Consider the following 27,949-nt stretch of genomic DNA (forward strand, 5'->3'; position numbering starts at 1 on the left):
GTTCACATGCAACCACAACATCAGAGTAAGGTGAAAGGCTTTAGCTGCAAATAATGGTTACCTTTGAAATATTTAACCCAAAGTTTCAGTATTCTCAATGGTCATAATGTGGTACACTAGTGTAAAATTCTGCTTAAAATATGGTATTAGTAGATGAAAGAAAAGATAAAATAAATGGGAGCAGGCGGTATGCTTTTCTAAATCATCATCATTTGATACACTATAAATTTTGGTTGAAAGCGGGGATAATTTAAAGTGGGAATGTTCTTAAGTGTTCTTAAGACTTCTGGTGGTGCTGTGGCAGTTTATTGGAAAACTTGAAACCAAAACAGGGATATTTTAGCTGTTGTGTTGAGAGTTCAGTCTCTGCTGTGCCTGCTGGGACATTTGGTAATGACTGCTTTAAAAAAATATTTGAAACTGAGATCTAGCAATTTAATTTCAGGATTTGCAGTAAGCTTGGAAGAAATCTTCCTCTGCAAATTGCTGCCCTCAACAAGGCACTGACCTTCTTGGACTGTCAGTGGGAAAGCCCCTCTTCTAAAACTGGTGAGCAGACTTCTGTGTATATCTATTTTTAGTCTCACATTTTATTTTGTAATCTTATTGTCTGTTCATACAGGTGTCCAACTCATTTTGCAAGAAAAATCAGTGACTATCAAAGTATTTATTTCTCTCCAAGTAGGGCACAAGGAAAATGTGCATTGTCAATTCCAAATGCAGGCTGACTAGGTGTGACCAGGGGAAGCCAGGATGAGAACAGAGCTGTGTGTGCTGACTAACAAACTGGATTTTCTGGATATTTGAGAGTCTCACAACATTACCCCTGTTTTATATTCGGTGTTTGTTGTTGTTTTTTTTCTGTAGACACATCTGTGGTAGTAAGACAGTTTGAGAGACACAAATCACAACCATGCTGTCCTTTGGCTTTTTCCCCCCTGTGCTCTTTAATTGCCTCTGTAACCTCAAGCATCATCACCTTTTAAAGACTACGGTCTCATTGTGGAGCTGATTCTAAGCAGTTGCACCCACATTCCAATCAGTGACTTTCTCCAAACTCCTCTCCCATTGCTGCAGGGACTACTCAGAGCTGGGGGAGGCAGCAGAGTCCACATCCTCTGTGTCATGTTCGTGTGGGGGCACTGCTTGCCCACTTTTAACACGTTTCCACTTCATTCTTCTGTTTTGAAACCATACTTTGACCTGGGTGATAGAGAGAAAATAATTACTTGTTGCCTCAACCTGAGCTGTATAAGCAGAGCTATGCATATGTGTGTAGACAGATAATTTGTGGAATTCTAGAAGAAAAGATGAACAGAGTTTGACTAATCCTTCTCTCTAACACAGACTGGAACAATTCTCTCTAAAATGCTCCACACAGATGTTCCTCTGAAACTCTCAAAGGCAGTACGAGTGCTTTGCCTAGAATCTCTCTTCATGTCAAATAAGGCACAGTGCCTCTCATGTATTTTTAACATCTAGGCCATCCAATCTAATGCTTCAGGAATTTTAATTTGCCTCACATAATTACACAATTCTTCTGCTGTCCACTTAGCCTTGATAAGGAAACCTGGACCGAGATGACAATGAGAGAATGGAAATACCTCTCTCCACAAAACTCTGTATAATTGTCTTTCCTTATCACCTCAAAATACCACCTGACCCAGGAAGAATGCACATATCAAATATTAATTCCAATAATTTCCTGTTAGTCAAAGTCTAATATCCATATTCCATACGTAAACCTTGATATATCAATATGCACCAATGAATGGTGGTAAACAAGAACTCAGCAGAGACCAGTTATTACCAGGTCTATCATTAGTTGAGAGAAACATAATTAAATAATTAACTACTTACAGAAACATGTAATGAAGGTGTTGGAAAGAATGTGGAGGCTTTGTTTTAAAATACCTCTGTGCCATTGCAAAAGCAGACCCTTGAGTAACATAATCTGGTTTTTAGCATTAGGGAGAAGGTGTGGGGGAGGAAGGAGGAGCTGGGGAGGGTTTGGGAAGTACTTGTCTTTCGGTGAGATCCAGGTTCACTGCTATCTCGTATCTCCTCAGCCTTGTCAAGTAGTTGTGGTGGGCAAATTCAGCTTCCAGCTCCCTCAGCTGCTCCTTGGTGAAAGCTGTCCTTTCCTTCCGTGACTTGCTGCTGCTTTCTGCCTTATTGCTGGAGCTCTGGTTCTCTAAGAGGCAAGCACACTGGTGTGATTTGAGGTGATGCTGATGTGGGTGAATCTTTAGAATCACAGACTCATAGAACACCCTGAGCTGGAAGGGATCCACCAGGACCATCAAGCCCAATTGTAGAACACCCTGAGCTGGAAGGGGTCCACCAGGACCATCAAGCCCAATTCCTGGCCCTGTGCAGGACAACCCCAGACACACACCATGGGCCTTGAAAGCATTGTCCAGATGCTTCTTGAACTCAGGCTTGGTGCTATGACTACTTCCCTGGGGAACCTTTTCATAATATCCAATCTAAACCTCTCCTGACAGAAATTGAGGCCATTTCTTTGTGTCCTGTCACTGGTCACCAGAGAAGAGATCAGTGCCTGCCCATCTGCTTCCCCCTGTGAGAAAACGCTAGGCTGTGATGAGGTCTCCTCCAGACTGAATAAGACAGCTGATCTCAGCCATTCCTCATATGACTTCCCCTCTAGACCCTTCACTATCCTCACAGTGCTCCTCTGGATGCTCTCTAAGAGCTTTACATCTCTCTTCCATTGTGGTACCCAGAAGTGCCCCCAGAACTCGAGGTGAGGCTGCTCCACCTGTTTCTGCCCTTCAGAAACCCCTATTTCTGCCTTATTGCTCGAGTTCTAGTTCTCTAAGAGGCAAACACACTGATGTGATTTGAGGTTATGCTGATGTGGGTGAGTTGCAGAGATCTAAATGACTCCTTGAAGTCTCAGTGGAAGCTTTAAGATGTTTCTTTATGCTCCCTTGAGCTCAGCATGACTGAGTGGTGCTGCCAGCCTTGGTTCTAAGAGGACAGAGGTGGGACAGCTTGTGGTGATCACATCTCCTCTGAACAGAGAAAGACAATTCTCTCCCAGTATTTTCCTGAGAAGCTGTGAGAAAGCTCAGAGAAAAGAATGAGAAACAATTCTTATCTCCACTTGCTGCACCTGTTGTTGTGCACATGGGGAATGTGTTATGGAGATTTGTTTACCAAAGGATGATTTTTTAATTAGACTCTAGTGATAGTGTTTTAGATTCACTAACTAATTAGATCCACATGTGTGTCATGACTGTCTGGTAAGGGTGATGGGTTTTACTTAATAGTATAGTATAATAAAGCAATTAATTAGCCTTCTACAATCATAGAATTAATACTAATTATTCCCCTTTCAGGGTCTCACTGCTATGATAACAGCTCAGTCAGGATGAGCAGTGGTGTCAGAATTGCCTGGGTCTGCACAGGAGCTGTGGGAAAGAAGCTCTCAATCTTTGCTGCCACTGAAAGTTTCCTTCCCCACATTTTTACTTTTATTCCTTACGTACATATTTTCACCCTCCCCTGATCTACCATGCAGCAGGCAGCCAAGTGCATGCAGGATGTGAGGAGTGTAGGGTGCTCAGCTTTGGGGCAGGACATGAGAACAAATCACTCAGTGAGCACCCTCAGCTGTGGAGCATGGCCTGCAAGTACTGGGGATGCAATAAAACAAGCAAAAGCAGAGAAACAGGGTTTTTTTTTTGCCCAGACCCACCTTGAACACTCTGCTTTTTAACTTTTTCTAATCCTTGCTAAATGAAAACTACAAGCAGAGCTGGTGTCTGTGTATATGACTGGCCTCAGTATCATCCTTGTCATTGTGCTGTCCTGAAATACCTGTTTGTTATTCCTGTACATTTCTGCACTGTAGTCAAGAGTTGTATTTCAAAGCCAAATTTCAAGCCATAGCCAAAGTGATACTGTACTAATTATGATATTAAGCAAACAAAAACTGACTTTGCCTGAGACTGTGGCAACCCTTTTTCCTTTTTTTTAAATACTTTCTCACTTTTCTTCTTCTTCTTTTTATTTTGTTTTCTTTTCTCCTGTGTTTTTAAAATTGGAGCTCAAAGAATCTCCAAGCAATGCAAAGAAAAATGCATTTCTTTTAGTGAGCAAAGTCCAAACTGCCAGTGTTTCAGGGAGTCAGTTTTGTGAGTTCCTTGACTCTTTCTCCCCTCTTGCTAGACTCCCTAACTAAACATGGTAGTAATATTTTTGTTATGCTGAGAATTAGTTACTTAATTTTTGTGTGCAACCAGTACACAATGCAGTTCTGTGTGTCCTAGAAGAATATTTCTACACAGAAATTTTAAGCAAAATGCTAACAACATGAGCACAATGTGCAGCTTCATCTTCTAGGTGTCTTTTTCGTGGCCAAAGTAGTAAAAATGGAGAAATCTGTGAGGTGTGGCTGTGGGCTTTGTGACTGATCTGACATTATCTGTGCCCATCAGAAATGGAGAAATCAAATACAGGTTTGGTGATGCACAAGGGACCATTGTGTCACAGGCTGCAGCTGGAACTGCTTTCCACTCCAAGGGAATTTGGCTGGTTTGTTCCATGCTGCTTTTGCTACTTCAGAAATCCATAATTAGTCTCACTAACCCAAGGTTAGTAATGGGATGGGCTCTGATTAAACAAAATCCTGTCCTCTCACATGGGCTCTGTAAAAAGTGCCTGGCCATCAACCTGTCCCACTTTCTTTTTCCTGTCAGGATCTAGGATTTATGTCTGCCAAGATAAGCCATTTTAATTTAGCAGAAAAACTTGTGCTTTCTCAACCTTTCCAAGGTGAAACAAAGCCAAAGCTTTCTACAGATGTAAACTTACTATTACTATATTCATTTACTACTGTAAAGTAGTGAGATTAATACTATTAAAATAGTTTCAGCTATTGATAGAAAATCTGCAATGAAAATGTGCAGGAACAAAACTCCACAACTTTCTGCCCATGTTTTTGCCCACAGTTTAACAATCCCCTTTGTTACTGCACAGACACACTATCACATTTCAAAGTGTGACTTTGAGGGAGCAGTGGGGAAGCAGGGAATTCACATTCTCTGAACAGAGAGAGACATAATTCTCTCTCACAGGTTTTTCCTGGAGAAACACAGAGAGAAGAAGAGAAAACAATTCTTATCTCTTTTCTGTGCTTCTGTTGTTTTGCACATGTAGAATGTATTAAGAAGATTGTTTACCTGAAGGGAGTTCTTAATTAAATTCTAGTAATAATAGTTTATATTAATTGGCCTGTTGGGTCAAAGCTGTGTCCTAGCTGTCCAGAGACAGACACAGGTTATTCTTTAGTATGTATCTTTTTATATTATAGTATAATTAGTATGTATCTTTTATATTTATATTTAGTATGTATGTTTTATATAATATAGTATAGTATCTCTTTAGTATAGTTATAATACACTATCAATGTAATATAATATCATTTTAATAAAGCAATTATTCAACCTTCTGAATCAATAAAATAAAATATCAATAATTTCCTGTGTTGGGGACTCCCTGTATATTACAAAGTTGAAGTGTGGATTTCTTGCTGGGAATTTTGCCACCAGCTCCTGGGAGCCTTGGACTCGAGGGCTTCCCCTGGGGTGTGTGAGACACGTGGAGGGTACAGCAACTCTCCAAAGCCTTCAGCACATGGCAGAAATTATAAACAAGTAGCAAATGCAAAGTACCTGGGAGCTCATCACAGCCCTGTGGGAAGGACTCCCTTTCCAAGGGGCAGTTTTCACAGTGGGAATAATTTAAAATGGACATTTGGATATTTCTGGGAGCAGAGCAGGGTGGTGTAGCTTGGAATCTCTCATCCCCACTGCGTGCCACAGGGTATTGTCAAGAGAAAATCCTTATCCATGGCTTGAGGTTCTGTGAGATTCCAGAGGTGGAAATGCAGCCCAGCTGCTTCAGTTTTGACAACAGAATGTGATAAATGTGTGAAAGGACAAATCATCTTGGGTAGGTTTTTTCTACTGTACAGCCAGCTGAAAAAGAGGAAAGGAGAAGAAATTCAGGAAAGGAAAGTCAGGAAAGGAAAAGGAAAATATGTGTCTCTCCCAAGGAGTGTGTCTCCTTCCAGGATCCCAAGCAGCTCCAGTGCTGGGTTGAATTTAGCAGCTCCTCTCCCCAGGGATGCAGTGGTCACCAGAAGGGGGAAGCCCAGACCTCTCAGGGATGTCATTGCTTACAGCTCCCTGAAAGGAAGAGAGTAGGGGACAGCAGCAAGGATGAAAATAAAGTGTGAAGAGTGCTAGTAAGAGAGAATAAAGGAACTTTCTTCTTCTGTTTAAAACAGGGAGATGTGCTTTGGAATCAGTCTCTTTAAGGATAAAGATATCTCTCTAATATGAGACATCTCTAATGTGAAATCTGTTGTTTACCTATGACTAGCTGATGTTTTAATGAAAGTGTTGTTTACCTTTTAAATTATTTTTTTAAACTTCTTTGTATTTGGGAAAATTTTGCCTAAACATGCTTTTTCAGTATAAGTGAACTTAAAATCTATGGGTGTCTGCAAAACCTAGATATCAAGCCATTAATATTTTTATCTCTGCATTCTCTGCCTGTGAAATGAAGCTACTGGAAAATATTCTCCACGTGGTAGCAGGGCTGTGGGAAAAAGCACAGTGTAGCTTGTAAGTGAATAACTATGGCATTTGAATGCATAGAAGCACCTTAAATTTTAACAACTTCCTAAGAAAAAACAATTTTATGCATATTTCACTGATTTGGATCTGAGATATCAGTAACTTAGAGTTTGTATAACTATGAAATTATTGATTTTTACACTACAAAGAATGTGTTTTGCTAGCTAGGATGACACCATGAAAACTGTGAACATTTTCTGCACTTTTGGACATTGTACTCATGGGCAAACTTTTAGAACCCCCTGTTCTGAGGTTAAAATATTTAACATTTAGTGAGACCAAATAGAATTTATGTTTAAAGGAAGACTTTGCCTCTTGTACTTCTTACCATAAACTGAGATGTCAAATCCCCAGTATGACAGTCCCTGCTACCACAGGCAGCTCAAGGTGAGGGATCTTTGCTCTCTGCCATTCTCTTTTGCTCAGACCAATGGCAGGTGTGAAGGTGTAACTCCACATCCTAGGACTTTCAGTCCTGTGTGTACATGCCATGTGATTCCTGCTCAGTCACAGCAAATGTGCATTGTGCGGTGAGTAAAATGCCTAGCTCAGTACCCAAGATCTGCAGGAGTGAAATACAAAGACCAGAACAAGAATCAGACAGTTACAGTGTTGTCACTGTCTAAAGTTTCCCCAGGAAATATTATGAAATGTCTTGCTCAGCAGCTTTCTTTCCTTAAGTCCCAGTCCCACCAGGTGTTCTCATTCCATCTCCTGCACTCTCCCACAACCCTGATTTCACATCACCTACCTGAGCTTTCCTTTTTCCTTCTGGATGGCTTTTTCTCAGAGTCATTTGTAGGATTTGCTGGTGCCTCATCATCTTCATCCACGGCCACACTCACTAGGCTGGTGCTGCTGCCCTCTGACTCTCCAGAAGCCAAGGCCAGCCCTGGGTTTGCTCCTCTTGTGGCCTCAGGCGCTGCCAGGTGCCACTCAGGGTGCTGGAATGAGGGGTGCTGCTCCTGCGGGAAGCTGTGAGGAGCTGGCACCAGGCAGGAGGCTGAGAAATCAGAGTAAGCGGCAAAATCTGCTTTTTGCTGGAAGGAGAATGGTGCTGCTGGATAGTGGCTGAGCCCCGGAGCTGCGCTCAGGTCGCTGTGGGAGCTCCTCACACAGCCCCAGAGCAGGGAGGGAGGCTGTGGGCTGCGCATGCAGCTGCTGCTGCTGGGATCCATCTGCTTCCAGTCCTGCCCACGCCTCAGGGCTCCTGCCTGCTGACAGCTCAGCCTCCAAAGGAGAAGAGAAGCAGAGGGAAACTCTTCCAAATTTGACAGAGTAGGTCTCCTCCCTAAACAACAGTTTGCTCGCGGGTTTGATGCTGCTGCAGGTTTGCTGCTTTAGGAACTCTGGTTCTAAAGGTCGTCATTGCCAAGCAGATTTAGGCAGGGATTGCCATGAGCTGCTTCCTTGAGAAGGGCTGGGCATGAGTGAAACACTTTTTAAATACTGTGCTGGGGAGACAGTGACAAGTTTGTGAAGTGAAATGTGAGCGAGGGGAGGGAGGGGTTAACACACATACCCTCAGCCCCTCCAACCAAAGCAAAGCAGGCAGCTATTAATCATCTGAAACCTTATATGCACATCTAATGGGATTTGCAGATGGAGCCTTTTAAAGAAACAATGTCTGTATTTTTTTTTTTTAAGGGAAAGAGCAGCACACCAAAAAAAAAAAAAAAAAAAAAAAAAAAAAAAAAGTCTTAATGTTTCCTTGTAACACTATGAAGTTATTTTTATTGCACTGTTAACAAAATTCTCCTTCTTGGGTTTAGAAAAAGCCCTAAAACAGGATGCAATAGACACCAAATTTCAAGAACTAAAGTGGGAAATAGAAGTAAGAAAAGACTTCACTAATTATACATAATTTAAGGCCAAATCCTGAGGTTAAAAAATTTATTAAACCTGGCTTGTACACACATGCAAGGCTTTGGGTGATGTTTGTTTGTTTTGTTAGATTTGTAACACATGTATTTGCTGAGGGTTGGAGTTTGCTGCCAGTGCCAGTTATTCTTTCTGTATTCTACTTTCTAGGGAATTTTCAATACACCCTCCTGCGAGGAAATCTCCTGATTTTATGCCAATGAAAGACGTGTTTTTCATCTTTTGCTGAACATTTTATAGTTTTTCCTAACAGAAAGCAGATTTTTTTTTAGAGTCTAGAGCCATCCCAGCTGAAATGACATGAACAGGGAATCTGTTCTCAATCCCTTTTTCCCAGAAATGTGGCAGCTGAGAATGCCCCAAACCCTGCTATGCCAGGGTTACTGCAACTCCTCCCCAGGTTGTTCTCCATATTTTTAATGACAATTTAGGCATGCATGTGTCCCATGTTTCCAGAATCTGCTTGCAACCATTTCAAATACTCCCCCAGGCCTTGCTCCACGTTGTGGGTGTCTCTTTCCCTTCTCCCACCACTGCTGCTGGGTTTTGTGTTGTCTCAGGAGCACAGAGATTTAACAGACATGAGGTCTTCATTTTCCACAAGAGCTGAAGTGATACTGAAGTTATTTTGGTTTTTGTAAAGTTCAGAAATGTGAAATTTCATGGAATCTGGATGAGGTGGGGAATGTGTTTATCCTGTTGTGTCTGTTGGTTTTTAGAATTTGGCCTTTTCCAGGAAATCAAATTGTTTTAGATTAAATCCTTCTAAACAAGAACATCAAATCCCTTTCTATCACAGGAATCTAAATTTTCATGCAAAATACTCAATATCTGATAGCCAATTCATTCTCTAGGAAGAACTCACCTAAATACTTAAATCTGTTGCATTAAATAGTGACCATTTAAAATCATTTCATACTCTCAGGCAGGAGGAAGACCCCTGGACTGCTCTTTTTTTTTGAAAAGTCAGGTTATGATGAATTTGTGAATGGTGCAAGTGTTTCAGGCACTGACAGGATCTAAGTCAGACTCCAGGACGTTTTGCCAGTGTGGAATATTTAATTTATATTCTGTGTGTGTGTGTGTGTACGTGTTCACTACATGGGTTACTCGTGGTTTGCATGAATTCAGACTAAATCTGTTTTTCAGTCCTGTCTTTAGTCTACAAAAAGATCTCTCTAATTAGCACTTAGATGGGTTACTTGCACTTTACTTACATGGGTTGCTTACATTTAACTTACATGGGTTACTTGTGGTTTGCATGAATTCATACTAAGTCTCTTTTCAGTCCTGCCTTCAGTCTACAAAAAGATCTCTGTAATTAGCACTTCCGTGGGTTACTTACACTTCACTTCCATGGGTTTCTTACACTTCACTTCCTTGGGTTTCTTACACTTCACTTCCATGGGTTACTCGTGGTTTGCATGAATTCAGACTGTCTTTTCAGTTCTGCCTTCAATCTACAAAAAGATCTCTGTAATTAGCAAACATTCATCCTTGCAGGGATAGAAGAAAGGAGAATTGTCCCTTAGTCCCAACCCCACTTGGGTCAGGATCAGCTTTAGGCCTCTGAGCAGGCCTGACTGGATCCCCACATCATCTCCTGTCCCATTAAACTGTTCAGGCCCTGATCTCCTCATGGAGCTCTCTTGCTGTTATTCCTGCAGCCCCAGATGTTAAAAATAGCTTAGAAACTGTTGTAAAATAGTTGATAATTGTTAAGCATGTACTGTTAGTTTGGTTGTGATATTGTAAAAGGGGTTAAAAGGGTAGTTATAAGAAATTACACCTAAGTAAAGTGCACCACTCCCCGAGCAAAATGCGCCAGCCTGGACAGAATTGTAATGGGCCAATCAAGCACCTAAAACTGGATTTGCATGAAGGATCCAAAAAGAAACCAATCCAAAGGGACAAAAAACAGTATAAAAAGGGGCTTCTGGCCCAGGGAAGCTGTGCTGCTCCACCTGGAACATCGGGGACATCGCTGCTGAAGCTGACCCAGAGCTGGCGCTGCAGCATCCTCAACAGGATTGCTCCTGCTTGGCCTGCGGGCCCCCTTGCTTTAGGCCTTTCTTTTTATTACAATAAATGCTGAAATCACTTTAGTACCAGGAGTCTGGTCCCGTTTTTAACACCAGATGTGGGAACAGGAGATATCTTCTTTCTGGGAGGAATTTCTCCCTCCTGCCCAGCCTAGACCTCCCTGGGTGCAGCTTAAGGCTGCGTCCTGTTCTGCTGTCCCTGGTGCCTGAGAGGAGAAGCTGTTCCCTGAAATGCTGAAATCACTTTAGTACTGGAGTCTGGTTCCATTTTTAACACCAGTGTCTGTGTCCTGTTCTCCTGTCCCTGGTGCCTGAGAGGAGAGGCTGTTCCCTGAAATGCTGAAATCTCTTCAGTACCAGGAGTCTGGTCCCATTTTTAACACCAGTGGCTGTGTCCCTGGTGCCTGGGAGGAGAAGCTGTTCCCTGAAATGCTGAAATCTCTTCAGTACCGGGAGTCTGCTCCCTTTTTTTTAACACCAGATGTGGGAACAGGAGATGTCGCTGTTATTCCTGAGCCCCAGATGTGGGAACAGGAGATGTCGTGGCCTTTCCCGGCCTGGGAACGCCCGGGCGCCGCGGGGCTCCCTCACGCCGGCAGCTGCCGCTGTCACTCGGCGCCTCAGCGGGGGCCGGGGCCGCTGCATCTTCCTGACACTTTTCTCCTGAAACAACAACAACCAGCTCCTCCTGCCCGGCCCCGTTTGGTGCCTGAGGCTGCCACCTTTAACCTTCAGAAAGTCAACATTTCTGCGGTCAAGCACTGAGAAATGGATGGGGAAAACGGCATGACGGAGGTGGGTTCTTGTGAGGAGCGCTCCCGTAAGGAGGCAGAGATTTAGCCTTGATTTTGGTAGGAAAATTAATCCACCAACATCAGAAGTTTATGTCCAGAAAGCAGACAGAGGACTCCTTTGGCTTTATTCCAATAAAGGGAGAGGCCATGGGGCATTCCCCTGGGGTCTCTCAAATTTTTGGAGGATGCAGCCTCCCTTTTAATCCTAATTTCCCACATTTCCCTCTCTCTTTCCCCATTGGCTGAGGTACTTGAAAGGTAAAAAATTCCCGATACGCCTGATACCAAAATTTTCCCTCTAATGTATAACCTTCCCTTTTAATTTTTTAATTCTTACAGAATTTCGGTGTTTTTCTTCCCCATTGTTTCTGTCATCTTTCAATGTTTAATTTCATTCATCAGCAAACCTAAAATTTATTTATAAAAGCAGATATCTTTTTCCATCCATCAATCAGTGGAATCCTTCCCATTGTTTCTTTTATCTCCCAGTGCTAGTTTTATCTACCAGCAGACCCACAGCTTGTTTGTAAAGACAAATCTGCTATTCCTCTCAATTTTTGTCTCTGTCCATTGTGGGATTTCCCCAGGTAAGGAGCAGAGCCAGGAGCAGACCCTTCTTCTGCCCTCTGCAGACCCAGCAGGTGAAAAACACGAAAAACACGTTCACTTTCCTGTGAAAATTTAAAAAGTTCAATAAAGAACAGTAGGAGATAAAGATTATGGAGTAAAGGTTGTTATGTCAGGGTGCATCTCTGCACTCAGCCAAGAGCACACTGATTTTTGGGGATACCCCTTAAATACCTTTTCTATTACACCAGCTTGTTGCATATTCATACACAATTATGTATAGCAAACTTTTTCTTTCAACTAGTTTCTATATTCTAAGAACTGTTTAGCATGGTTCTTTGGATTTGCCTTTTTTTTGGTTGTGGTTTTAGTTTATTTTTATTTATTTATTTATTTATTTTTAATATATTTAGTTTATTTTTATTTTTGGGTTTTGGTCTACACTGTCTTCAGAGGGTGAGTGCCGGTATGGCTGTAGTAGGTGTCTTTTTCATATGTTTTTTTGATGTTATCCCATCCAAGCAGGCATTTTAACACAAGCAGACTTAATATCAGCTATTTCACTAAGCTTAATTAACAACAGCAATAAAAAGCTGTATTTTTATTAAAAAGTTATTTTAACACTACACATATAAACCCTATTTTTATGTTTGCCAAAAGCCAATATTATAATGTGTATCTATAAGAGAGAGGAGAATGGGGGTGCAGCAGCTGTGAGAGCCCTATTTCTATGTTTGCCAAAAGCCAATATTATAATGTGTATCTATAAGAGAGAGGAGAATGGGGGTGCAGCAGCTGTGAGAGCTGGGGAGGAAATGCCAAGCCCAGAGATAGGCTCTGTGTATCTAAGATTTTAGTAGTAATTTTAATAGTTTTCTCAGCCTTTCTGGGGGAATAAGAGAACAGAAGAAGTGTAATGTTGGAACCCTGGTCACTGAGAATTGGAGACTTTCTGTGCTGCCAGGCACTGACCCCCAGGAGAACACTGCATTGTCCTGAGGCCAGGGAGAAGGCTTCCAAAATGGAATGACAGAACTGGGATTGTGGGTGTGGAGTTTGTATAGAGGTGTGTGATATCACAGGGTGGGAAACTTAGAGTTGAAGGGTTTAGAATATAGGAATATATATAGAGGAGGTTTTGGGGTGGAGGTTGGTCCTTCTTCTTCACCTTCTTCTTCTCCTTCTCCATGGGTTTGGCTGGTTTTGTATAAATGGATAAAAAAAGTATGCATTGCAGGCCATGGGTGGTTGGTTTTGGGTTAAAAGCAAAAATAATTTAGGTGCCATTTCTTAATTGGACAGTTTATCCTTAAAAGACCTTGTAGAGAGAGATGGGGCTCCATTTTAGTTTGTTGGAGTGCACTGCTGCAGAACTCAGGGTTTGTGAGGGTGTAACATGAATAAGAACTAATAAACATCTGAATGCCAACAAGAAATACCACCTCACACATTTAATCACAACCCTGGCAAAAAGAAGTTAAAACTCAACAGTGTAAAGTTTAGACTAACAGAGGCAGAGAACCAAGAAAGGAAAAATTATCTCCTACCAACAAAAGTTAGAGAGCCATGCGATTAAAGAATGCTGTTAAAAAACATCAGATATTGGACAAAACGTCATGAAATATTAACATGAATTTTGATGCAATGCCATGTGACATATGACTCGAGTTTGAAAGGCCTGTATTTGCAGAAAATCAGTATTAGATTTTTGATAATTTGAAGGAGGAGATTTAGAGAGGAAGTCTGCATTCCTTCTTTAAAAAATAAATTTAAAAGCAGCTATTTTATAACAGTGACATCACAGTTGCATGATATCTTTATCTCTCTTCTCCCTAAACTTCTAAGAACAAGTTTTCAGTCAATTTGTAGGGAATTTTGAAGCACAAATAATATGTAATGTCAGAGAAATAGTGTTGAAGAGAAGGTGCCAAACAACCAGCTCCTGGATCTGCAGCAGTGAAATGAAAATCTGAAGTGAAATGAGTAAATAAAGCTTTTGGCTGCAAAGATTTTACCTGAAACGTGTTCCACTTACTGAGAGGAGTGCCTGCCTTGCTCTGCAGCTGGCATCACCACCACAAGCATTTCTAATTTAATGATAATGTTTCCCTTAGCACTAAGTCAATATTTCCGGGATTAATTAAATTTGATGGCTTCACAGTAGTGAAGGAAAAAAAAAAAAAAAAAGAAAAGAAATCCTGCTTCAGGTAGAGGAAACATCAAGAAGTGTAAGAGACAGTTTACTTGATAATTTATCTTAGGACAGAGAGCAGTAGAAGCAAAAAGCAGAAGAAAGAGGGATCCAACTTTAAGTTTGCAGAAATACTAAAAGGAAAAAAAAATCACTAGCTAGAAGCTGCTGTAATGTTGCACAATGTTTTGTTCCTAAAAAATTGACATGAAATCATTTAAAAGAAAAAAAAAAAGGGTACTGTCATGGAAATTGGGAAATTAGACACAATAAATTCTAGGATGAGTAGATGCATACATGTTTTTCTTGTACCTTAGATCTGTTCCCACTTAATTGGGATTATTTTACATAATTTATTTAAAACATTCTCTTTTGGTTCCTCTCTTCTATGAAAAGTGAGTATGAATGCAAATAGGTAAATATTTATAATATTGATTGAAATTTAGCAATTACAGGAAGCAAAGCATGCTCCTGTTTCAGCAGCATGTGCTGCTAAGGGAGCAAAGATCTTGGCTTGCAAGTCTGGACACATCTTCTGTATCCCTTGATTGTCTCACCTCTTGAAGTTCTTTTTGTGGATTTTAGGCCCAGCATCATGTAAAAATGAGGGATATCCCTCCCTTAAAAGGCCATAAAAGCAAATAGTGTCTCAGCTACAACATTTATCCTTAAGACAGGAAAGACCATTTGCCAAAACTTTGATAAATCATCTTTTTTTAATGACTCCTGTCTTTACGTTGTGCTTGCTATTGTAGCTGTTTCATGGAGAGCTGAATGTCCTGAGCAAGGTCCAAGGCAGTGAAACTTTCTATGAAATCAAGAATATTTTGTAAGATCAGCAAAGGAACAGTTAAAGAGTTTGACTGGCAGATAATTTGAAAAATACAAAATTAGCTCAGCTTTTGGCAGATTGCAAAACTCTTCTGTTCTTTTCATCAGATAACATGAAAGAAACAGGAATCATGATCATGGCAAGGAACAGAGAGGAGCAGAACACTCAGCCTTTTAAAACCATTTTTTGTGGCTATGGATTAACAAATCTATATTTTGAGGCAAAGCAGAGTGCAACATTTTTATTTTGAGTTTTTGTTGTATTAAGAATCCCATCTGTTTCTGGAGATCCTAATAAATACATTTGTAGGATTATCTGACAAGTGATAAACCTCTAAATTTCTTCAGTGCCAAGAGATCTGCACTACTTCTCTTGAGACCACCCTTTGCCTGTAATGCTTCAGTAGAGCTAGTTAAATTAAAGGCAAAATTAAATTAAATTAAATTGAAATTAAAGGTTAAATTAAATGAAAATTTTGTAAAGGATTTTTAGAGGAGCCAGAATTTATTCCTCTGTTGAATGACTGTAATAGAAAATTATTTTTGTTTCCTAAATTATAAAAGCATTCATTAAGTTATTACTATGTGGAATGTAGTCACAGAATGTTTTGAACAGATCTGAGTAAATTCCAATATTCAAGGTATCCTATGTGATCCTGTCTAGTAATTAAAGTTCAGTCAGTTGCCTTTTTTTTGGGGAATTCTGCTGAAACCACAGAACAAATTGTGTTGTATTACACCTTAGAACTAGAACAACACTGACTGGTTTCTGTTCAGTTTCAGTTCTGTTTTCCTGGCAGCAAAAGAGCAGGAATTGTGAAGGAATGAATTGGTGTGGGGGAGCATCTCCCTCTATTGGTACATTTTAAAATGCAATGTAACCGTGGCTCCCATTTCATTGCACCAATTCCACTGGGTTTGGAACATCTTTTTCCATGAAAAAAAGTGAATTTACACTGAGCAGTGAATTTACACTGAGCAGTGAATTTGCTCTGTGAAAAGTGAATTTACACCGTGAAAAGTGAATTTATACTGAGCATCTTGTCCTGAAATAAAGACCTGAGGGATGCAGGTTGAGTCTGCTGGTGAGAGCTGGGGTTCTGTGCTGGCCTCCTGTCAGCAGTGGAGAGAGAAACACAGGGACTCGATGTGGTTGGATTAACTTGGATAAATTAGTCCAAATATATTGTGGACTACAATTAAATTTGGATTAATTTGGATAAATTAATCAAAATTTATTGCAGAGTACAATTCTTATTTACTATTTTAAGGAGACTAGCAATGTTCTACTACAATTATTGGGTTAAAGATCACATCAACAAACTCACACATTTTGCTTGCAGAAGTCTGATGTCATTTGCTTTTTCTGGTAAATTCGTTTGATTTGATCTTCTTGCAATCTTGATTTATTTCTCATAATTCAGTTTGCTCTTGCCAAGGCATCCTGTTATCAAATCTCTTGTGCTAAGCAGGTGCAAAGTCCATCATCTGTCCTGTGGCCCCCAGCACCTCCCTCTGGAGCCAAAGCCTTAGAGCAAATTTTCCTTGCTCCATTGCCTGATGATCTGTCCTCCAAGGATACAGAAAATTGATTTTGCCATGCAGGATGTGGATCTTGGAATACAGAAAGGGCAGCTGAATGCAGCATCCTCATGTTACACGGGTCATCATCATGTCAGTTTATATATGATAAGTATTCATTATATATATATAATATATAAATAGAATATATATTATATAAACAATAGAATATATAAGAAATAGAATAAATGTAACATAATATAATAAATATATAGAATATACATTATAGAATATATAATATAGGATATATTATTACCTATAGTATAATTATAGTTATATAATGTAATTATACATTATATATAATAAATAATATTTATATAATTATATAATATATAATATTATATTTATATAATATATAAATAACGACATATATTTCTAATTATAATATATAATATAGATTATATATAAAAATATATTTAATATAAAAATTTTTATATAGATACATATACATACATACATACATATATATAGATATAATATTCATATATAAACTCCTTGGTTTACATAAAGCCAATAAAACATTTTTCCTCCCTGAATTTTTGTGTAAGTGTGCTGGTCACCAGCGCAGTTTGCTTTGGAAAATAATTTGCAGAAGTCCTTTTAGCCTGCTGCCTTTGCATGAAATAGCAATTCAGGATTTTTCGAAGGATGCTTTCTTTTCAAGCCACGAGGTGGAGACATCTACCTGCAATTCCGGGTGAAGAAAAAACCTCTACGTTGTGGCTGAGGTTTAAATAAAATGCTGCCTTCCCCTCCCCTCCTTCCACTTAAAAATAAATAAAATAAATCAATAGATAAGAACAGGCTAAAAGTATGAAGATGCTTTATCAAGCACCTCCATTATTCTTTTGGTTTTCATAAGAAAATTCTAAAAAATAATGGAATTGCAGCACCTGTCCACTGCTTGTGTGAATTTCCATGGATTTTCCATCGTCTGTTCCACAGGATTTGCTTCCCAACCCTCAGGATGCAGCTGAGACCTCGAGGATGCTTCCAGCAAGAAAAACCAGCCAGGAACCCCTTGGTGTGAGAGAAGCCCACATCTGGGCACAGGGATAAATAAATAAATCAATAAATAATAAATATATTAATTTAAAAATTCCCAGCTGCAGCAATTCTTGTAGGAAGTGCCAGTGCTGAAGTGCAGAGCCAACAAAAGCACACCAGGTCAGACACCCACCCTGCAGCTAATGGCAAAGGAGGAGGGAAATTCTGTCTGTGACTCAGACAGGAGTTACAAAAATGATTTTTAAATGCAAAGGATTTATAAAATTTAAATTTTATGAATTTATAAATTTTAAAAATATATATTTATAAAAAATATAAATTTAAAAGATATATATTTATAAATTTATTAAATAGGATTTTTATAAATCCTGGGTTTTATTCAAACTCAGCATTTTTAAAGAGAGAATTTTGGAGACCTTTTTTTGCAGTGAAACAAGGGCAAGCTCAGGAGGAGGAGCACATTCAGGATCCCTGAGCCTTGTGGGGCCTTTGTGAGCAGGGACAAGGCTGTCCCCAGATTTGCTGAATTCATGTTCCTCTCTCCTTGGCTGAAGTCCTTGCCTTGCGGCTCTTTCCTTATTTGGTTTTATTTTATGCTTATAACTTATTTTATATATATATATATATATATATATATGTATACACATACATATATATACATACATACCTATATATATATATATAATACTCCTGTTAATATATATATTATTATTACTCCTGTTTATATATATATTATACTCCTGTTAATATATATTTTTAATACTCCTGTTAATAGATATAATACTCCTGTTAAGAAATATATTATTACTCCTATTTTTATATATAATTTTTTACTCCTGCTAACATATATATTATAATCCTGTTAATATACATATTATTACTCCTGTTAATACATATATTTTATACTCCTGCTAATGTGTATATTATTACTCCTGTTAATATAGAAAATTATTACTCCTGTTTATATATATATATAAAATACTCCCATATATATATATATATATATATTACTCCTGTATATATTATTAATCCTCTATATGTATATTACTCATTCCTGTTCTTTGTTGCTCAAAGACAGTGAGGCAAACTTGACTCAGGATGCAACAGTTATGGAGAAAAAAAATTATTTTCACATCTTCATGTCTTATTCTTCTTAGTTCCATGCATGATAAAAAAAAAAAAAAAAGGTAAATAATTTTTTTTTTTTCTATTGGATATTTTATTTTTTCAAGTGCCAAGCAACTGGTTTCCCCAAAAAGCAGCAGTTTCCTCAGCTGGAATGGTCTCTGTGGTTGCCATGACAGTGACTGGCAGGATCCTAACACAAAGGTGAGGAGCCTGTAAGTTGAAGGAGGCCTCATGTAGGGCTTGATTGATAGAAAAAGTGATTTTTAGCTTGGTAAGAAAGAGTGTGAGCAGCTCCTCCACTCGCCCCTTGCTGGGTTCCCAGGGCCTTAAGCCCTCTAGCAAGTAAGGAAGTATTTGCCCAGAAGCTGTGAGAACAGAAGCTGATCTAAAAAAAACCCCAAGGAATTCTGTTTATTTCTGAAAGACTCAAAATTGGGAAAAAAAAAAAGAAAATAAGAAAAAGGGGGAAAAAAAGGGGAAAATCCTAAAAATAAAAAGGCAAATAAAAGGGGTAAAGAGGAGCTGCTGGTTCCAAAGTCTGTGTTACACGTGCCCAGCTGTAGGTAGGAGGATGTGGGGCCACTGACAGATGGAAACACCCTGCCATTTGGGGTTTGGGTAGGATATTTGGGGATTTGGGGATTTGGATATTCAGGTATTTGTCTCCTGGCCAGCCAGGCCAACTGGTTAACATGACTCTGACTCCTTAGACAGAGCCCTGCAAGACCAGGTTGATGCCACAAAATTTCTCTTCTGATTCCCACAGCTGCTGCTTAGCCATGGTTTTAGGGAATCTCTAAGATACAAATCTGCTGTAATTAATAAATCTTCAGCTCCCCATTAGTGGTAAAGATCAGGAGACTGGTAAGGTTCACTGGAAATGAAAAAAATTGGAATTTTTATTACTGTAATGTTCTAATTGTGAAATCTGCTGCACACATGTATCAACCACAAGTCAGAATGTGTTTGTAGGTCTAACATGATATTCCCATTACCAACCAGTGAGTTCTTAGAAAAAGAAATAAGGGAAACCATGGAAGAAATACTTTTATGATGCTTTGTTCTGCTAGTGTTGTAAGAGTATCTCAGTTGTGGAGGTCAGTAAAATGTGGGAAAAAGAGTGGGAAATATCCTGTTGGAACCCTGGGTGCTGAGAATTTTAAACTTTCTGTGCTCAAAGGCACAGACCCACAAGAGAAATCTGCATTTAACCTAAAGCTGTAGAACAAGCTTCCAAAATTAATTAAGAGTACTGAGATTACGAGTGTGTAGTTAGTTAGAAGTGTGTAATACCACAGAGCTGAAAACTTAAAGTTTGGGGTTCTAAAATATATAAATATATAAAAAGCAAGATAGAAGTTTTAAGGTAGAGACAAGTTGTTGTTCTTTACTTTCTTCTTACTTCTTCATAAGTTTAAATAATGTTTTGTAATTAGACAAGAACCCCACATTATGAGCTTCAAGACATCAGTTATTGGGTTAAAAAGGAAAATAATCTAAAAGTCCTTTCTTAATTAGATAGTTTATTCTTAAAAGACCTTGTAACAAAAGATGGTTAACCATTTTGTGCCTTAATAATAAAAAGCTACAAAACTCATAGTTATAAAACTGTTTCACCAATAAGAAATAATAAACACCTACTTGGCTCTCTCCTTTCAGGCACAATGGGATTTAATACATATTTGCTTGGGATTAAATACATATTTGATAAACAGCTGGAGCCAAGTGTGAGAAATGAATTTGTAGAGGATTTTTCAAGTTTGGTAGAAGGAGAAACAGAACTATGAAAGATGCATTGTAGTGGGACCCACGAGGGGTGATTTTAGATGATTGGCTTTAAGGCATTTACAGCATGGTGTGGCAAAAGCTGATAGGCCAAGAAACACTTATAGTGTATTGTAATTAGGAAATAATTACCTCCTGATTGTGATGATGTGAATTATAACATATGTGTTGTCTCACCCTTCACATGAGACTGAAAATGGGATAAAAGTTTTTAAAGCACCTCTCAATCACCCCATCTCTGAGCCAGAAAAGGGCTTAATCCAACAGCCAAGCTATCAGTATATTGTAAAAATATTTATTTTTATTTGGCAGCAATCAGAAACCCTGCTTTCTAGCCATGAATGACCCAAATAACAACATAAGATGGTTTTAACCTCTGAATGAGTGTGGTTTCATCAGAAAAGGTGAGTAACAGGGAAAGCTAAAAGGATTTTTCACTCTTTCCACCATTTAGGTGTCTATATGTTACACCTACAGCTGGAATGAGATATTCAGGAGTTCAGCACTCAACAGTGATAAATTGCATTATTAAATTGTCTGTTCTGCCACTAGAAGCCAACAGCAGGAGAAGACTTCAAGGCCTCAGATGCTCTGCTCAGTTCTGTGCAGGACTGTCAGTCCACTGCAAGAAGGAAATGGCCAAAATTAAACACAAACTGACATTAGATCCACACTTTTAGAATACTGTAGGCAAGGTCCAATTAGGAATTACCACTTATTTATTATGAACAAGTAGAATTCTAATTAGGCTGATTGGAGCCTCAGCTACTCCCTCAGATTGGATTGGCAATTAAGGTACTTCTTGTGTTAGTAATTATGGTTTACCATGAAATTACTCTCCCTTCTACCCCCAAAAAAGCATCGAATTAGCCATGAGTGGAATTATATTTATCACAGGACCCTGTGCAGTAGAGACTTTGCAAATAAATACAAACAATTAGAAAAACCACTCAGAGTGCTGTGCCAGCACAGTAATTAGGGTTTGAAGAGAGGAATTTTTGCTGAAGCCAAACTGGCTGGGTTGTCACTCAAGAGAACAGCCCTGAGGGTGTGTCCCCAGCTTCTGGCTGTCCTGGTCTCCTCCCAGGAGAAAGCCAGCAGGAGGAACAGCACAGAGAATGGAATGTTCTACCAGCAGGGTCCTGGAGCAAGGAGCCAGCTTTGGGAATTCACCAGCCTGGTGTTCTCTGAGGTGTCACAGTGACCCCAGTGGGTAACTGGAAGTGACCAAGCCAGACCAATCCAAGGCTGGTGCAGGGGATTTCAGCAAAAAGTGTCAACAAAAGGATAGCAAGCACAAGCTAAACCTGAATTCTTCCCTTACCCAGAGAATTAGAAAGCAAATTTCTTTTTCTAATTCAATTCTAGTCCCTGTAGCTGCAGTTGTTATTGCAGTGACAATTTCAAAGTGTTATGCTTTTGTCAGGCTAATGAATAAATCTGCTTCTGAGTCCTTTTCTCTCCCTTTCCTTGAAAAAATGCATTTGTCTCTGGCCTCGTAGCCAAAGTGGAGAATTCTGAGCCACAGAGCTTTGGACTTTCATAGAGGGAATATTCATCCCCCTTCATTATCACATTAATATTGGAAGGCCATCTCTAAATCAGTTGGGTTTATGTATCATCAGCAGGGGATTAAATCCTACTGTGTACAGATTTTAAGGGCCACTTTAATTGTTTAACTTTTAAGTTAGTATCTTTGCCTCACCCACTGTGCAGAAACAGTGAACATTTTATACTTCAATTTGTTTAGCCATCCAATTATGCATGAACAAATTGAATTTTCTTTAGAACATGAAGAATTTTCCTAGTTTAAAGTGTTAAGCTTCTTTTAACCATAGAACCAAAAGAAAAAGTAATAAATTTGTAAGTTCTCATACCTTGACCAGCTTTAGGTCTGTGTTTGCAGGAGCAAGAATTACCTTCCCCACAGGAGTCAGTCCTAGGCCTTCAGCTAACTGGGAGCTTGGGGTTTTGCATGAATTTTGATAGGTAAATGTATATTTTCCAATCTCCAACAGAGTTAATTCTTCACAGGGTCTTTCTCCTATGGATTTTGCTGTCTGATTTTGCATGAATTTTGATAGGTGAATGTATATTTTCCAATTTCCTAGGTTTCCAACAGAGTTAATTCTTCACAGGGTCTTTCTCCTATGGATTTTGCTGTCTGCTACTGTTTGTTTTTAGGCAGTTGGCACACTAAGGACTCCAGCTCAGTTTGGGAGGCAGATAATTCTGTGTTTGTCCAAAGCAGAGCTATACAGACACTGTAGCTTTCACTGCTGGAGTAAGAGATTGAGGAATATTCCAGAAAGAATCCTCCCACAAACTGCCTCTCCTGCAATACCCACTGGCACAAAAAATCCCCTTTTTTCCTTTCTGTGTCATCTGCCAAAGAGTTCTGCCTGGAAGCCTCCTTCCATGGGTTAGACCAGCAGGGTGTTCCTATTTGAAAGGCATTTGGTTCACTGGTTTGTGGAGTAAAAAATCTATTACCAAATAGAAAGGGTAGAAGAAACAAAACTAATAGAGTCTTACAATAGAAATATTCCTGTGTTTGTACCTGTAAAAACCACTTGTACTCCCATCTGTGTGTGCCTTAGATTTCATCCAAGAGGAATAATTTCCCCTTTTCTAGAAAGTAGAGACAAACAGAAAATTAACTTTTGGTGCATCTGTCATGTGTAACCACCATTCAGGGATGAGTTATTAAATATATTGTTAGCTACAGTTTGCAGAATGAAGAAAAGGAGCTGGAAAATGAATTATATTACATATATTCTCCTCTTTTTTTATCATTTGCCAAGGATTAGAAATTAATCATTAAGGACTGATATTGCAGAAACAGGATTATTTCTCACAGTAATCTGTGGGACCTTTGTGTCTTGAGCACATATTCATAAATATGTGCTCTGCACACAAATTGGTCTTCCTGTGCCTTAAAGCATTTAGTTTTCAGAATAAATAACAGGTTTGGAGAAAACACCCAAATCCTCCATTTGCTATCTCTAAAATGAACAGAAGAAAAATGGAAAACAGGCAAAAGAAAGGTTCGTCTGTCCTCCTTATGTCTGCAGTAGAGTCACTGTGTGTGACAGGGAAAAAAGGGGAAAAAAAAAGGTAATGATTCTGTTCTTTCTGCTGCTGAAACATTCTGAGGACAGGAAAATTTACTGAAATATTTTGGGAAAATAAATGTATTTCTTTGAAATGGAGGGTAGGTTGTTCTCTATAAAGCAATGGGAAGTAATGGGTTATTTTTTTTCTTTTTAGTTTTTTTTAATAGCATACCTAAGTTCCAATCATGAGTCTAAGGCAATATTTTTTTTCCATTTCACTTAGATGTGATTTTTGATCTTGAAAGGCCTTAATAATACAGTGAGGAATGCAATTCAGAGCTAGACTGTAGAAATAAGTAGATTTTGAATGGCATAATAAATAATTAAGTAACAATTAATAATATAAAGGAACATTGAAGGAAAATAGACAGAGGATGTCCATGAATTCCCTTCACCAGACTTATATAATGTATAATTTAAGATATATTGCCAAAAGAAGGCTGATAATCATTTGTCCACAGGTCTGTAAAATATGACATGATCATTCTTCCTATTTCAGTAGGAACAATCTGCCATGCAGACAGCACAGAATAGAACATTTGTATCATAGTAACTCAAACTACCAATTTAACTTAGACAAATGAAAAAAAATAGGCTGCAGCCCACACACTGTGGCCTGGCACAGAGCAGCATCCAAAGATGAATGCAGATGATGAGATTAATTTGTTGGGCCCTTACTTATCACCTAGAGGCTGAGGCTTCCTATATTCTGAGGTCATTTCCTGATGCATGCCCAAGGTGCTATTTCAGCTTGGCTCCAGCCAAACAGGGCAATTTACTGCAGCCAGAAGGGGCCAGAATTACCACATCTCCTGATTAAAATGCACTCACAGTTCAGCTCTTTGACACCTGAGCCTTGGTGCTGCCATGGAAAGGTCTCTGTCCTTTGCTCCATCTCATGCCTCTTGCTTTTTGTCCCTGTGACATTTTAGAGCAGAGGATCTCACAAGCTCTGGTGCAGGATTTTCTTGTTTGCACTTATCTGTGTGCTGGTGTTTGAGCATGTCTTCTCTTCAGGAAATTTTGGTGTAGAATTTGAAAGAAACATATTCCCCAGTGCTGCAGGAGCTGTCCTGAACGAGGGGTCAGCCTAAGGGACAGAGCTGAGAAGGTCACACTGCATTCTGGATGGATTCTTTTGCTTCTTTTCTTTTGCTTCTTTTCTCTGCCAAGGTCAGGATTAAATCATGAGAAGGCATTTCTTGTTGGGACTCAGATGTTTATTAGTTTTTATCCATGTTACAGTCTGACAAGCCCTGAGTTCTACAGCACTTCAGTCCAACAAGGTAAAAATGGAGCCCTATCTCTCTCTCTGCAAGTCCTTTTAAGGATAAACTGTCCAATTAAGAAATTACACTTAAATTATTTTTACTTTTAACCCAATAACCCACCACCTCTGCCCCGCAATGTGGATTTTTATATCTAATTAAACAAAACCACTCAAACCCATGGAGAAGAAGGAGAAGAAGAAGAAGATGAAGAAGAAGAACAAGAACAAGATGAAGAAGAAGAAGGGAAGAAGGACCAGCATCTGCCCTAAAACCTCCATCTTGCTCTATATATATTACTATATTCTAAACCCTTCAACTCTCAGTTTTCCACCCTGTGATGTTACACACTTCTATTTAAACTCCACACCCACAATCCCAGTTCTATTATTTAATTTTGGAAGCTCCTCCACAGCCTCAGGTCACATGCAGTGTTCTCTTGGGGGTCAGTGCCTGTCAACACAGACAGTCCAAGATTCTCAGTAATTCTCAGCCATATGTTACAATTTTCTCAGCTGTTTTCCTGATGAAAACATGGCCTGAATCATCCTGGTGGCTTTAACAAATTCCTTTAAAATGAGTCTTTAAAAGCAGCCAGCACCCTTCTTCTGCCTGGGAGGTTCTGGCATTCCCTGCAGGAGTCCATCACTCCTGCTGCCCTTCAGCTCCATCACAGGTGCTCCATCATTTGTCCTGGACAGACACAGGGAGCTCTGTCTGCAGCCACACATTAACATGAAAATTTATCACAATTCAGTGTGTTGCACAGAGTAAAAGGAGTTCAGTTTGGGGTATTTTTTTCAACTTAACAATTATCTGTGGGGTCCTGCTTCCCTGTGTGCTGTCCCTGATGATAGAGTACATCTAATACATTTTTTATTTTTATTTACAAAAATGCATTGTGTTTGGGGGTGTGTCTATCACTCTGCCTCTCTCATTTCAGCTGGAATTGGTTTTTCCTGCAAATTGCTATTAAAAATCAAAGCATTCACAGAGAGAAAGTTGTTTAGGCCTGACTGTTGGGAACAAAATCTCCTACAGTACCCAGTGTTCCTATGTGCTGCATGTGATTCCAAAGAAAGATGAGCAATTTAATTGCATGAACTAGTTAGTATTTAGCTTTGTGATATGAAAATAAGATATTGCTCTGATGACATTTAAAGTCAGTGAAAAAGCTTATTTTGACACCATTATCTGACTCTGGTGTTTCTGCATTTCTTTGCTTATGGAAGAGTCTTCCTTGTGGTGCATTTAAAACCTAGTGCTAAATGTTTTCTGGTGAACTCAAGAATCTAATGGTTTTACATTTAAAATCTAGTGCTAAATGTTTTCTGGTGAACTCAATAATTTAATTCTCCCCAGCAATACTGGTTGATTATCCACAAGGCTTGCATGTATTTTTGTTTTACAGGACATAAATAAATGCCCAGTCCTGGGAGCAAGATAAGATGCAATTCTTTGAGCTGCAGAAAGGACAACACAAGTGAGTGACAGCAGCAAACCCATGAGACTGGGGCAGAAAACTTTAATTTCTTTGTACAGCATGCACATGGAAGGGTCCTTCCCTCCTGTTTGGGTAATGATAAATGACAAGATGTGACAGTTATTAATTAAACTGCCTGCCACAGCAATGTACATGATGATAAGAGCTAAGAAATGTGCAGCATTCCTCCTACCCCATCATGAGAATGAGGCCCCTCCACTGTTCTCTGGCACAGCAGAGATTAGAATAAAGAATCAATATTCCACTACAAGCTGGCTACCTAGTAACTGCCTGAACCCTGGGCCCTAAAAATTGAAATTCTCCCTCGTGTGATGTGCAGTAATTAAACTTCAGCATTCTTTCTGCAGGAAATGTTTCTCCTGTGTTGTTCCCACAGATTGTGCTACAAGAACAATTTTAGCCCCATGAACTATTAACCAATTATGAAGGGATTTTCTCAGTCTGCTTTAACTGAGGATCAAAGACAAACCCCAATTTTATTTTTTTTTTGCCAGATATTGTAATTTAGGACACAAAACACCAAGCTTTGGTCAGGCCAACAAAATGGACTCAGTAACTCAGATCCTTTTAAACTTTTCTGATTTGCCTTACCAATATCCAACTGCTTTTCTTCCTTAACAAATCCATTGCCACACAATTCCACTATATTTATCCTGTTCCACTTCCATTTATTTCTTTCTCATCTTTATCCTTTATGTATGTGCTTCTTGGAGCTAAGGATGTCTGTATACTGCCCAGTAACTCAGAGTGAAATTTTTGAAAATTAACTAATTTTAAATTGCCATCAGCTGCAGATGTGAAGAATTCTTCTGTTATTACTGCTAAATATGTTTATTCTGGCTGATTAGTTTGGCTTTTTTGGCCTTTCAGACAGAGAAGATTTTTTTTTTAACTGCATAAATGGTGGTTGTCCTTTAAATACTGTCTTAGGAGCTAGATATCAAAAATGAGTACATCTCCACAGAAACCCATATCAGTTGCAGTTATCTCTTGGGCATGACTTTCTTCTTACTTTTGGGGGCTTTTTTTGGGGGGTTTGTTTGGGTTTTTTTGGTTTGTTTTGGGTTTTTGTTTTTGTTTTTCTTTTTGTTTTTGTTTGGTTGGTTGGTTTTGTTTTGTTTTGTTTTTTAAAGCTTTCTGGACCAGCCTTTCACCAGACTTGTGTGTGAGGTCTCTCTGAAGAGCCAGGTCTAAAGAAGTTTTACCATAACTGTCATTTCCCCATAAAAACATTGGAATGAATACCCCTTGGCCTGTGTCATTCTCTACACATACATTAGAATTTATATTTCCACTGTTAGCAGAGAAACACAAATAAATTCAAGATCCTTTGGCATGTCTATATATTACATATATAGGCATAACACATATTTCAAACTAATGGTGGTGTTTTTCAGTAAATACAGGCTGATGGCACTGCTGACCAAAGCAGAATTCCAGATTTGAGGGCTGTGTAGCTCAAAAGTAAATTGGATGTGGGCTGGGTTTGTTGCTCACATGCAAGCTGCCAGCTCAGCCTGTGCTCCAAACCAGTTGCACCCATCCAGTGGCCCCTTTGGGGTCCCAAACCCCAAAATAATAA

General features: G+C 39.1%; 1 protein-coding gene and 1 long non-coding RNA gene across 2 annotated transcripts; one reads left to right on the forward strand and one right to left on the reverse strand.

The window, feature by feature from the left end:
* Positions 1–1,080: 1,080 nt before the first annotated feature.
* MEOX1 (mesenchyme homeobox 1) lies at positions 1,081–7,849 on the reverse strand. Its single transcript, XM_041426562.1, has 3 exons — positions 7,423–7,849; positions 2,022–2,194; positions 1,081–1,203 (listed from the first exon to the last, which is right to left on the reverse strand). Exons 1-3 carry the CDS (start codon positions 7,847–7,849, stop codon positions 1,081–1,083), a joined length of 723 nt encoding a protein of 240 aa, XP_041282496.1.
* Positions 7,850–11,266: 3,417 nt separating this feature from the next.
* LOC121347729 lies at positions 11,267–26,515 on the forward strand. The gene is made up of 3 exons (XR_005954269.1): positions 11,267–11,389; positions 18,799–18,895; positions 26,275–26,515. It is a non-coding gene; the product is annotated as an uncharacterized LOC121347729 (long non-coding RNA).
* The last annotated feature ends 1,434 nt before the right edge of the window (positions 26,516–27,949 follow it).

This window comes from Onychostruthus taczanowskii, unplaced genomic scaffold, assembly GCF_017590055.1.
Source record: "Onychostruthus taczanowskii isolate IOZ18803 unplaced genomic scaffold, ASM1759005v1 scaffold91, whole genome shotgun sequence".
NCBI classification, from domain to species: domain Eukaryota; kingdom Metazoa; phylum Chordata; class Aves; order Passeriformes; family Passeridae; genus Onychostruthus; species Onychostruthus taczanowskii.

Bases quoted from the DNA above. Each gene is read 5' to 3' on its own strand.
- MEOX1 (XM_041426562.1), bottom strand. From the start codon at position 7,849: ATGGATCCCAGCAGCAGCAGCTGCATGCGCAGCCCACAGCCTCCCTCC. The intron at 2,195-7,422 runs GTAGGTGATGTG...CTTGCCTCTTAG, and splicing joins AAGGAAAAAGGAAAGCTCAG to AGAACCAGAGCTCCAGCAAT. The intron at 1,204-2,021 runs GTACTTCCCAAA...TCTATCACCCAG, and splicing joins TGGATCTCACCGAAAGACAA to GTCAAAGTATGGTTTCAAAA.